Source organism: Prunus avium, chromosome 7 (assembly GCF_965620075.1).
Source record: "Prunus avium chromosome 7, drPruAviu1.hap1.1, whole genome shotgun sequence".
Taxonomy (NCBI): Eukaryota; Viridiplantae; Streptophyta; class Magnoliopsida; order Rosales; family Rosaceae; genus Prunus; species Prunus avium.
The window spans coordinates 10,402,163-10,416,360 of NC_142290.1; the positions used below are offsets into that span (position 1 = coordinate 10,402,163).

At 41.3% G+C, this 14,198-nt stretch overlaps 1 protein-coding gene across 1 annotated transcript; it reads right to left on the reverse strand.

Annotated features, from left to right (window-relative positions):
- Positions 1-12,853: 12,853 nt before the first annotated feature.
- On the reverse strand, positions 12,854-13,681 carry LOC148292997 (uncharacterized). The gene is made up of 3 exons (XM_088244545.1): positions 13,522-13,681; positions 13,200-13,438; positions 12,854-13,117 (listed from the first exon to the last, which is right to left on the reverse strand). Exons 1-3 carry the CDS (start codon positions 13,679-13,681, stop codon positions 12,854-12,856), a joined length of 663 nt encoding a protein of 220 aa, XP_088100671.1.
- Between the last annotated feature and the right edge of the window lie 517 nt (positions 13,682-14,198).

The window sequence follows — 14,198 nt, forward strand, 5'->3', positions numbered from 1 at the left end:
GGGAGGAGTCATTTTGTGAGTTTTGAGTGAAGTCCAATCGCTAGAAGTATGGAATACACCAACCACTCCAATTAGGAACGAACTGCCGTTGAACTTGAATTGTCCAATTTCTCACACCTATTGATTTCGGATCGAGCCCCAAACCTGGGCAACATCATAATATGGTGGGAGAAGTCATTTGGTGAGTTTTGAGTGAAATCCAATCGCTAGAAGTATGGAATACACCAACCACTCTAATTAGGAACGAACTGCCGTTGAACTTGAATTGTCAAATTTCTCACACCTATTGATTTCGGATCGAGCCCCAAACTTGGGCAACATCATCATATGGTGGGAGGAGTCATTTGGTGAGTTTTGAGTGAAATCTAATCGCTAGAAGGATGGAATACACCAACCACTCCAATTAGGAGCGAATTGCCGTTGAACTTGAACTGTCCAATTTCTCACGCCTATTGATTTCGGATCGAGCCCAAAACTTGGGAAACATCATAATATGGTGGGACGAGTCATTTGGTGAGTTTTGAGTGAAGTCCAATCGCTAGAAGTATGGAATACACCAACCACTCCAATTAGGAACGAACTGCCGTTGAACTTGAATTGTCCAATTTCTCACACCTATTGATTTCGGATCGAGCCCAAAACTTGGGCAACATGATAATATGGTGGGAGGGGTCATTTGGTGAGTTTTGGGTGAAATCCAATCGCTAGAAGTATGGAATACACCAACCACTCCAATTAGGAACGAACTGCCGTTGAACTTGAACTGTCCAATTTCTCACACCTATTGATTTCGGATCGAGCCCAAAACTTGGGCAACATCATAATATGGTGGGACGAGTCATTTGGTGAGTTTTTTGTGAAAAACAATCGCTAGAAGTATGTAATACACCAACCACTCCAATTAGGAACGAACTGCCGTTGAACTTGAATTGTCCAATTTCTCACACCAATTGATTTCGGATCGAGCCCAAAACTTGGGCAACATCATAAAATGGTGGGAGGAGTCATTTGGTGAGTTTTGAGTAACATCCCATCACTAGAAGTATCGAATACACTAACCACTCCAATTAGGAACGAACTGCCGTTGAACTTGAATTGTCCAATTTCTCACACCTATTGATTTCCGATCTAGCCCAAAACTTGGGCAACATGATAATATGTTGGGAGGAGTCATTTGGTGAGTTTTGAGTGAAATCCAATCGCTAGAAAGTATGGAATACGACAACCACTCCAATTAGGAACGAACTGCCGTTGAACTTGAATTGTCCAATTTCTCACACCTATTGATTTCGGATCAAGCCCAAAACTTGGGCAACAACATAATATGGTGGGAGGAGTCATTTGGTGAGTTTTGAGTGAAATCCAATCGCTAGAAGTATGGAATACACCAACCACTCCAATTAGGAACGAACCGCCGTTGAACTTGAATTGTCTAATTTCTCACACCTATTGATTTCGGATCGAGCCCCAAACTTGGGCAACATCATAATATGGTGGGAGGAGTAATTGGTGAGTTTTGAGAGAAATCGAATCGCTAGAAGTATGGAATACACCAATCACTCCAATTAGGAAAGAACTGCCGTTGAACTTGAATTGTCCAGTTTCTCACACCTATTGATTTCGGATCGAGCCCAAAACCTGGGCAACATGATAATTTGGTGGGAGGGGTCATTTGGTGAGTTTTGGGTGAAATCCAATCGCTAGAAGTATGGAATACACCATCCACTCAATTTAGGTACGAACTGCAGTTGAACTTGAATTGTCCAATTTCTCACACACCAATATGATTTCGGATCGAGCCCAAAACTTGGGCAACATCATAATATGGTGGGAGGAGTCATTTGGGGAGTGTTGTTTCAAATCCAATCGCTAGAAGTACGGAATACACCAACCACTCCAATTAGGGACGAACTGCCGTTGAACTTGAATTGTCCAATTTGGAACACCTATTGATTTCGGATCGAGCCCCAAACTTGGGCAACAACATAATATGGTGGAAGGAGTCATTTGGTGAGTTTTGAGTGAAATCGAATCGCTAGAAGTATGGAATACCCCAATCACTCCAATTAGGAACGAACTGCCGTTGAACTTGAATTGTCCAATTTCTCACACCTATTGAATTCGGATCTAGCCGAACACTTGGGCAACATCATAATATGGTGGGATGAGTCATTTGGTGAGTTTTGAGTGAAATCCAATCGCTAGAAGTATGGAATACACCAACCACTCCAATTTGGAACGAACTGCCGTTGAACTTGAACTGTCCAATTACGAACGAACTGTCGTCGAAATTGAATTGACCAATTTCTCACACCTATGGATTTCGGATCGAGCCAAAAACTTGGGCAACATCATAATATGGTGGGAGGATTCATTTGGTGAGTTTTGAGTGAAATCCAATCGCTAGAAGTATGGAATACACCAACCACTCCAATTAGGAACGAACTGCCGTTGAACTTGAATTTTCCAATTTGGAAGACGTATTGATTTCGGATCGAGCCCAAAACTTGGGCAACATCATAATATGGTGGGCGGAGTCATTTGGTGAGTTTTGAGTGAAATCCAATCGCTAGAAATATGGAATACACCAACCACTCCAATTAGGAACGAACTGCCGTTGAACTTGAATTGTCCAATTTCTCACACCGATTGATTTCGGATCGAGGCCCAAACTTGGGCAACATCATAATATGGTGGGAGGAGTCATTTGGTGAGTTCTGAGTGAAATCCAACCGCTAGAAGTATGGAATACACCAACCACTCCAATTAGGAACGAATTGCCGTTGAACTTGAATTGTCCAATTTGGAACACCTATTGATTTCGGATCGAGCGCAAAACTTGGGCAACATCATATGATGGTGGGAGGATTCATTTGGTGAGTTTTGAGTGAAATCCAATCGCTAGAAGTATGGAATACACCAACCACTCCAATTAGGAACGAACTGCCGTTGAACTTGATTTGTCCAATTTCTCACACCTATGGATTTCGGATCGAGCCCCAAACTTGGGCAACAACATAACATGGTGGGAGGATTCATTTGGTGAGTTTTGAGTGAAATCCAATCGCTAGAAGTATGGAATACACCAACCACTCCAATTAGGAACGAACTGCCGTTGACATTGAATTGTCCAATTTCTCACACGTATTGATTTCTGATCGAGCCCAAAACTTGGGCAACATCATAATATGGTGGGAGGAGTCGTTTGGTGAGTTTTGAGTGAAATCCAATTCCTAGAAGTATGGAATAAACCAACCACTCCAATTAGGAACGAACTGCCGTTGAAATTGAATTGTCCAATTTCTCACACGTATTGATTTCTGATCGAGCCCAAAACTTGGGCAACATCATAATATGGTGGGAGGCGTCATTAGGTGAGTTTTGAGTGAAATCCAATCGCTTGAAGTATGGAATACACCAGCCACTCCAATTAGGAACGAATTGTCGTTGAAATTGAATTGACCAATTTCTCACACCTATTGATTTCGGATCGAGCCCAAAACTTGGGCAACATCATAATATGGTGGGAGGCGTCATTAGGTGAGTTTTGAGTGAAATCCAATCGCTAGAAGTATGGAATACACCAACCACTCCAATTAGGAACGAACTGCCGTTGAACTTGAATTGTCCAATTTGGAACACCTATTGATTTCGGATCGAGCCCAAAACTTGGGCAACATCATAATATGGTGGGAGGAGTCATTTGGTGAGTTTTGAGCGAAATCCAATCGCTAGAAGTATGGAATACACCAACCACTCCAATTAGGAACGAACTGCCGTTGAACTTGAATTGTCCAATTTGGAACACCTATTGATTTCGGATCGAGCCCCAAACTTTGGCAACATCATAATATGGTGGGAGGAGTCATTTGGTGAGTTTTGAGTGAAATCCAATCGCTAGAAGTATGGAATACACCATCCACTCCAATTAGGAACGAACTGCCGTTGAACTTGAATTGTCCAATTTCTCACACCTATTGATTTCGGATCGAGCCCAAAACTTGGGCAACATGATAATATGGTGGGAGGAGTCATTTGGTGAGTTTTGAGTGAAATCCAATCGCTAGAAGTATGGAATACACCAACCACTCCGATGGGGAAAGAACTGTCGTTGAAATTGAATTTACCAATTTCTCACACCTATTGAATTCGGATCTAGCCGAACACTTGGGCAACATCATAATATGGTGGGATGAGTCATTTGGTGAGTTTTGAGTGAAATCCAATCGCCAGAAGTACGGAATACACCAACCACTCCAATTAGGAACGAACTTTCGTTGAAATTGAATTGACCAATTTCTCACACCTGTTGATTTCGGATCGAGCCCAAAACTTGGGCAACATCATAATATGGTGGCATGAGTCATTTGGTGAGTTTTGAGTGAAATCCAATCGCTAGATGTATGGAATACACCAACCACTCCAATTAGGAACGAACTGTCGTTGAAATTGAATTGACCAATTTCTCACACCTATTGATTTCGGATGGAGCCCAAAACTTGGGCAACATCATAATATGGCGTGGGGAGTCATTTGGTGAGTTTTGAGTAAAATACAATCGCTAGAAGTATGGAATACACCAACCATTCCAGTTAGGAACGAACTGTCGTTGAAATTGAATTGACCAATTTCTCACACCTATTGAATTCGGATTCATCCGAAAACTTGGGCAACATCATAATATGGTGGGAGGAGTCATTTGGTGAGTTTTGAGTGAAATCCAATCGCTAGAAGTATGGAATACACCAACCACTCCAATTAGGAACGAACTTTCGTTGAAATTGAATTGACCAATTTCTCACACCTATTGATTTCAGATCAAGCCAAAAACTTGGGCAACGTCATAATATGGTGGGAGGAGTCATTTGGTGAGTTTTGAGTGAAATCCAATCGCTAGAAGTATGGAATACACCAACCACTCCAATGGGGAAAGAATTGTCGTTGAAATTGAATTGACCAATTTCTCACACCTATTGAATTCGGATCTAGCCGAACACTTGGGCAACATCATAATATGGTGGGATGAGTCATTTGGTGAGTTTTGATTGAAATCCAATCGCTAGAAGTACGGAATACACCAACCACTACAATTAGGAACGATCTTTCGTTGAAATTGAATTGACCAATTTTTCGCACCTATTGACTTCGGATCGAGCCCAAAACTTGGGCAACATCATAATATGGTGTGGGGAGTCATTTGGTGAGTTTTGAGTAAAATCCGATCGCTAGAAGTATGGAATACACCAACCACTCCAGTTAGGAACGAACTACCGTTGAACTTGAATTGTCCAATTTGGAACACCTATTGATTTCGGATCGAGCCCAAAACTTGGGCAACATCATAATATGGTGGGAGGAGTCATTTGGTGAGTTTTGAGTGAAATTCAATCGCTAGAAGTATGGAATGCACCAACCACTCCAGTTAGGAACGAACTGCCGTTGAACTTGAATTGTCCAATTTGGAACACCTATTGATTTCGGATCGAGCCCAAAACTTGGGGAATATCATAATGTGGTGTTGGGAGTCATTTGGTGAGTTTTGAGTGAAATCCAATCGCTAGACGTATGGAATACACCAACCACTCCAATTAGGAACGAACTGTCGTTGAAATTGAATTGAGCAATTTCTCACACCTATTGATTTCGGATCGAGCCCAAAACTTGGGCAACATCATAATATGGTGGGAGGAGTCATTTGGTAAGTTTTGAGTGAAATCCAATCGCTAGACGTATGGAATACACCAACCGCTCCAATTAGGAACGAACTGTCGTTGAAATTGAATTGACCAATTTCTCACACCTACTGATTTCGGATTGAGCCCAAAACTTGGGCAACATCATAATATGGTGTGGGGAGTCATTTGGTGAGTTTTGAGTAAAATCCGATCGCTAGAAGTATGGAATACACCAAGCACTCCAGTTTGGAACGAACTGCCGTTATACTTGAATTTTCCGATTTGGAACACCTATTGATTTCGGATCGAGCCCAAAACTTTGGGGGCAACATCATAATATGGTGGGAGGAGTCATTTGGTGAGTTTTGAGTGAAATCCAATCGCTAGAAGTACGGAATAGACCAACCACTCTAATTAGGAACGAACTGCCGTTGAAATTGAATTGTCCAATTTCTCACACCTATTGATTTCGGATCGAGCCCAAAACTTGGGCAACATCATAATATGGTGGGAGGAGTCATTTGGTGAGTTTTGAGTGAAATCCAATCGCTAGAAATATGGAATACACCAACCACTCCAATTAGGAACGAACTGCCGTTGAACTTGAATTGTCCAATTTCTCACACCTATAGATTTCGGATCGAGACCCAAAATTGGGCAACATCATAATATGGTGGGAGGAGTCATTTGGTGAGTTTTGAGTGAAATCCAATCGCTAAAAGTATGGAATACACCAACAACTCCAAATTGGAACGAACTGCCGTTGAACTTGAATTGTCCAATTTCTCACACCTATTGATTTCGGATCGATTCCCAAACTTGGGCAACATCATAATATGGTGGGAGGAGTCATTTGGTGTGTTTTGAGTGAAATCCAATCGCTAGAAGTATGGAATACACCAAGCACTCCAGTTTGGAACGAACTGCCGTTATACTTGAATTTTCCGATTTGGAACACCTATTGATTTCGGATCGAGCCCAAAACTTGGGGGGCAACATCATAATATGGTGGGAGGAGTCATTTGGTGAGTTTTGAGTGAAATCCAATCGCTAGAAGTACGGAATAGACCAACCACTCTAATTAGGAACGAACTGCCGTTGAAATTGAATTGTCCAATTTCTCACACCTATTGATTTCGGATCGAGCCCAAAACTTGGGCAACATCATAATATGGTGGGAGGAGTCATTTGGTGAGTTTTGAGTGAAATCCAATCGCTAGAAGTATGGAATACACCAACCACTCCAATTAGGAACGAACTGCCGTTGAACTTGAATTGTCCAATTTCTCACACCTATAGATTTCGGATCGAGACCCAAAATTGGGCAACATCATAATATGGTGGGAGGAGTCATTTGGTGAGTTTTGAATGAAATCCAACCGCTAAAAGTATGGAATACACCAACAACTCCAAATTGGAACGAACTGCCGTTGAACTTGAATTGTCCAATTTCTCACACCTATTGATTTCGGATCGATTCCCAAACTTGGGCAACATCATAATATCGTGGGAGGAGTCATTTGGTGTGTTTTGAGTGAAATCCAATCGCTAGAAGTATGGAATACACCAACCACTCCAATTAGGAACGAACTGCCGTCAAACTTGAATTGTCCAATTTGTCACACCTATTGATTTCGGATCGAACCCCAAACCTGGGCAACATCATAATATGGTGGGAGGAGTCATTTGGTGAGTTTTGAGTGAAATCCAATCGCTAGAAGTATGGAATACACCAACCACTCCAATTAGGAACGAATTGTCGTTGAACTTGAATTGTCCAATTTGGAACACCTATTGATTTCGGATCGAGCCCAAAACTTGGGCAACATCATAATATGGTGGGAGGATTCATTTGGTGAGTTTTGAGTGAAATCCAATCGCTAGAAGTATGGAATACACCAACCACAGCAATTAGGAACGAACTACCATTGAAATTGAATTGTCCAATTTCTCACACATATTGATTTCTGATCGAGCCCAAAACTTGGGCAACATCATAATATGGTGTGGGGAGTCATTTGGTGAGTTTTGAGTGAAATCCAATCGCTAGAAGTATGGAATACACCAACCACTCCAATTAGGAACGAACTGCCGTTGAACTTGAATTGTCCAATTTGGAACACCTATTGATTTCGGATCGAGCCCAAAACTTGGGCAACATCATATTATGGTGGGAGGAGTCATTTGGTGAGTTTTGAGTGAAATCCAATCGCTAGAAGTATGGAATACACCAACCACTCCAATTAGGAACGAATTGTCGTTGAACTTGAATTGTCCAATTTGGAACACCTATTGATTTCGGATCGAGCCCAAAACTTGGGCAACATCATAATATGGTGTGGGGAGTCATTTGGTGAGTTTTGAGTGAAATCCAATCGCTAGAAGTATGGAATACACCAACCACACTAATTAGGAACGAACTGCCGTTGAAATTGAATTGTCCAATTTCTCACACCTATTGATTTCGGATCGAGCCCCAAACTTGGGCAACATCATAATATGGTGGGCGGAGTCATTTGGGGAGTTTTGAGTGAAATCCAATCGCTAGAAGTATGGAATATACCAACCACTCCAATTAGGAACGAATTGTCGTTGAACTTGAATTGTCCAATTTGGAACACCTATTGATTTCGGATCGAGCCCAAAACTTGGGCAACATCATAATATGGTGGGAGGATTCATTTGGTGACTTTTCAGTGAAATCCAATCGCTAGAAGTATGGAAGACACCAACCACAGCAATTAGGAACGAACTACCGTTGAAATTGAATTGTCCAATTTCTCACACGTATTGATTTCTGATCGAGCCCAAAACTTGGGAAACATCATAATATGGTGTGGGGAGTCATTTGGTGAGTTTTGAGTGAAATCCAATCGCTAGAAGTATGGAATACACCAACCACTCTAATTAGGAACGAACTGCCGTTGAAATTGAATTGTCCAATTTCTCACACGTATTGATTTCTGATCGAGCCCAAAACTTGGGCAACATCATAATATGGTGGGAGGAGTCATTTGGTGAGTTTTGAGTGAAATCCAATCGCTAGAAGTATGGAATACACCAACCACTCCAATTAGGAACGAACTGCCGTCAAACTTGAATTGTCCAATTTGTCACACCTATTGATTTCGGATCGAACCCCAAACCTGGGCAACATCATAATATGGTGGGAGGAGTCATTTGGTGAGTTTTGAGTGAAATCCAATCGCTAGAAGTATGGAATACACCAACCACTCCAATTAGGAACGAATTGTCGTTGAACTTGAATTGTCCAATTTGGAACACCTATTGATTTCGGATCGAGCCCAAAACTTGGGCAACATCATAATATGGTGGGAGGATTCATTTGGTGAGTTTTGAGTGAAATCCAATCGCTAGAAGTATGGAATACACCAACCACAGCAATTAGGAACGAACTACCATTGAAATTGAATTGTCCAATTTCTCACACATATTGATTTCTGATCGAGCCCAAAACTTGGGCAACATCATAATATGGTGTGGGGAGTCATTTGGTGAGTTTTGAGTGAAATCCAATCGCTAGAAGTATGGAATACACCAACCACTCCAATTAGGAACGAACTGCCGTTGAACTTGAATTGTCCAATTTGGAACACCTATTGATTTCGGATCGAGCCCAAAACTTGGGCAACATCATATTATGGTGGGAGGAGTCATTTGGTGAGTTTTGAGTGAAATCCAATCGCTAGAAGTATGGAATACACCAACCACTCCAATTAGGAACGAATTGTCGTTGAACTTGAATTGTCCAATTTGGAACACCTATTGATTTCGGATCGAGCCCAAAACTTGGGCAACATCATAATATGGTGTGGGGAGTCATTTGGTGAGTTTTGAGTGAAATCCAATCGCTAGAAGTATGGAATACACCAACCACACTAATTAGGAACGAACTGCCGTTGAAATTGAATTGTCCAATTTCTCACACCTATTGATTTCGGATCGAGCCCCAAACTTGGGCAACATCATAATATGGTGGGCGGAGTCATTTGGGGAGTTTTGAGTGAAATCCAATCGCTAGAAGTATGGAATATACCAACCACTCCAATTAGGAACGAATTGTCGTTGAACTTGAATTGTCCAATTTGGAACACCTATTGATTTCGGATCGAGCCCAAAACTTGGGCAACATCATAATATGGTGGGAGGATTCATTTGGTGACTTTTCAGTGAAATCCAATCGCTAGAAGTATGGAAGACACCAACCACAGCAATTAGGAACGAACTACCGTTGAAATTGAATTGTCCAATTTCTCACACGTATTGATTTCTGATCGAGCCCAAAACTTGGGAAACATCATAATATGGTGTGGGGAGTCATTTGGTGAGTTTTGAGTGAAATCCAATCGCTAGAAGTGTGGAATACACCAACCACTCCAATTAGGAACGAACTGCCGTTGAACTTGAATTGTCCAATTTCTCAAACCTATTGATTTCGGATCGGGCCCCAAACTTGGGCAACAGAATAATATGGTGGGAGGAGTCATTTGGTGAGTTTTGAGTGAAATACAATCGCTAGAAGTATGGAAGACACCAACCACTCCAATTAGGAACGAACTGCCGTCGAACTTGAATTGTCCAATTTGGAACACCTATTGATTTCGGATCGACCCCAAAAGTTGGGCAACATGATAATATGGTGGGAGGAGTCATTTGGTGAGTTTTGAGTGAAATCGAATCGCTAGAAGTATGGAATACACCAACCACTCCAATTAGGAACGAACTGCCGTTGAACTTGAATTGTCCAATTTGGAACACCGATTGATTTCGGATTGAGCCCCAAACGTGGGCAACATCATAATATGGTGGGAGGAGCCATTTGGCGAGTTTTGAGTGAAATCCAATCGCTAGAAGTATGGAATACACTAACCACTCCAATTAGGAAAGAACTGTCGTTGAAATTGAATTGGCCAATTTCTCACACCTACTGAATTCGGATCGAGCCCAAAACTTGGGCAACATCATAATATGGTGGGAGGAGTCATTTGGTGAGTTTTGAGTGAAATCCAATACTAGAAGTATGGAATACACCAACCACTCCAATTAGGAACGAACTGCCGTTGAAATTGAATTGTCCAATTTGGAACACGTATTGATTTCGGATCGAGCCCAAAACTTGGGCAACATCATAATATGGTGGGAGGAGTCATTTGGTGTGTTTTGAGTGAAATCCAATCGCTAGAAGTATGGAATACACCAACCACTCCAATTAGGAACGAACTGCCGTTGAACTTGAATTGTCCAATTTGGAACACCTATTGATTTCTGATCGAGTCCAAAACGTAGGCAACATCGTAATATGGTGGGAGGAGTCATTTGGTGAGTTTTGAGTGAAATCCAATCGCTAGAAGTGTGGAATACACCAACCACTCCAATTAGGAACGAACTGCCGTTGAACTTGAATTGTCCAATTTCGGATCGAGTCCAAAACGTAGGCAACATCATAATATGGTGGGAGGAGTCATTTGGTGAGTTTTGAGTGAAATCCAAACGCTAGAAGTATGGAATACCTCACACTACTACATTTTAGCGTTTGCGCGACGAATCAAAAATAATCGCGCAAAGAACAAATCTGTCCCGGAAACAATAGCGCGACAGATATATCGTCGCGCAAAATCAGTCGCGCAAATACCGTCACGCTAGACTTTGCGCGACAAAACTGTAAAATATCGTCGCGCAATACCCTTCGTTGCGCCAATAGTTCAGGGACGACAAACAATCCGTCGCTCAATATTTTGCGCGACGAGAGTACAGGCGTTGCAGCAACTACGCGCGACGACACTTCAATCCGTCGCAAATATTTTTTGCGCGACGAATTAACAGACGTTGCATGAACATAATGCGACGACATATATTCGTCGCGCAAACAATATTTGCGTGACAAATATTTCGTCGTTGCAAATACCTTGTGCGATGAATAAGGATCGTGACTCAAACCCTTGCGCGACAATGATTTATTTGTCGCATTTTCTTTAGGGGACAAATACGTCCGTCGCGCAAACCGAGGATTATATTCGTTTACGATATATTTTTATGGTTTTTTTATTTTTTAAAACGTGATTTGCGCGACGGGTCAATTTTTCGTCGCGCAAATATTAGTAATTAATTTTTTTTTTAATTTATGTGAAAAAAAAGAATTTTGATTTATTTTATTTTTATAATTAAATCAAATTGCAATTGAAAAATGTAATGAAGAGAAAATAGTTTTTTAAAACATAATATAAATGTATAATATACAAGAGAAATATTTAAAATGTAATTAAGAAAGTAAAAAACTAATTAAACAATGTAGCTAAATCTACTTCCTCGTCTGGCAAATGCGGCTCGGAGGTCTGGACATTGGGGACAGGGGCAGAGGTTTGGTGGCCATGCGCAGAGGTGGACGGGGGAACAAAAGATGGTACGGGAACGCCGGACTGGGCCATTGACTGTATAATCTGAGCCATCTGTGCCATCTGGGTTTCAAGCTGGGCCACCTTTGCTGTCAAAACACTATTTGACTGCGACGATGAACGGGATCTAGGTTCCCGCCGCCGGGCATTCCCCATCCCTCGACAGTATGTCCCTGGCCGCCTCCCTAGAGTCTGATCCAAGGTGTCCGTCAAGATCTGAAACCCTGCATCCTGTGGAGGAGCCACAGACTCGAGCGGCGTATCGGGAGGAAGCTGGGAGGCGGACTCCTGAAGAACCAACTGGCTCTTCTCAATCATGGTCGTCTGTTTAACATAACATAAAATATAAATAAAAACATTTATATAATAACTATGAAACTTGAACGCGTAAAATAATCATTAAAATTAAAGAGTACTTACATGAAGGGACTCCGCTAACTCATTCCCAGGTCTAACATAAACGTCGCCGAAGACGTCAATCTCTGGGAATTTGGACCCCTCCTAAATTGAACAAGAGTATAAAAATGTTAGTACAAAAAAAAAAAAGAAATTAACATTAATGACATATTAAAAATTAAATAAAAACAACTTATTATTACCCGACGTCGCGCATCCATCCTATAGGAGAAGGGCCTGGAACCTGAATGATGGAGAAGAGCCTTCTTCTCCCTATTGCCCTTATTTGCTTTAGCCATCTTCTGTTATACAAAAATTAAAACGTATTATTTGAAATTGAAATGAAATATTAAAAAATGACATAAATCATTAGTAAGAAACGTGTAATAATTTTGAACTTAATATAAAAAATACCACATAATCAGCCTCCTGAAAATGACCACAGAGCCACTGCCAACTATCCTCCCGCCCCTCAAGCTCCTTCGGGCAACCCTCCTGAAGAGCAACCTGCGGATCATTAAATGCCTGAAAGTGGTGGTGCAAGTCGCTCTTCCACTGCTTGTACCTATCAGCGAAGAGTCTGTTGATGTACCCCAACAACTCATCGTTGACATTCTCTAAATTGTAATTCATCTACAATAAAATAATTACATACATTAAATATTTAAAATATATAAAATTGGAAGGAAAAACAATTAAAATGTAAGATACATACCGACAGGTGTCCATGCATCTCGTTATGCACCGCTTCAGGCATGGCCTTCCAAGACTTCCATTTCATCGGACAATAGGTCCGAACGACTGCACCAACATCGTGCGCCAATGAGCTATGTTGGTCTGCCGTTGGGGCAGCCCGATGACGATCGTCGTATCTGATGTTGATACGAGAGTTGTTCACCCGGGTGACCTTCGATGTAGCCAACTGGCGACACGGTCCCCGGGTGTTCTTCTTGGCTGCAAAGAAATATGAAATTAATGTTAGTTTAATTTGACTAAAATATTGGTACGAAACATATGTAGTTGAAGGAAATCTTTACCTGGTCCGCTCGAAGTGGCGTCGGTGGTGCTGGAAAGCCGATGACGCCGCCTGGCGCTCATTGGTTGCGCCACTGATGACTCTGATGACGCCGGCGCATGGGGGGCACTGGGACCCACTGGCAAGTCGGGCAACTGTGGTGGGCCAGAGGCCGGTGACATCATAGTCAGGGGAGGCAAACTACGTGAAGGTTGCACCGGCTTATGACTTCTGCTGATTAGGTTTGACATCTTGCAATAAAAACAAGCACCAAAGTTTAAAAAAAATAGTTACTGTAATACACCAATCTAATAACAAATATAACATTTATTTCATTTCATTTAAAATAGAGTCAACGTCTAATAACAAATATAACAAATATAACAAATAAAACAAATAAAATATAACAAAAATATAAAACATTCTTCATTAATTATAAAACATAAAAATTATTCCAATTTAGGGTCATTATATAAACTAAGCTAACAAACATACAAATAAATCAAATTTACCAATATAAACTAAGCATATTTTAACAATATTACAAATTTAACTAACGCATATATGTTGGCGTACGGTTTGCGATTTCCGAGTATCCGGGACTCCAATCCACAATCCGTTGAATCCTATATGATCCTAGACATACAAGGTACATCATACATGAGTTTGAGTTTCATCCAATGGTCCGAACAAATCAAA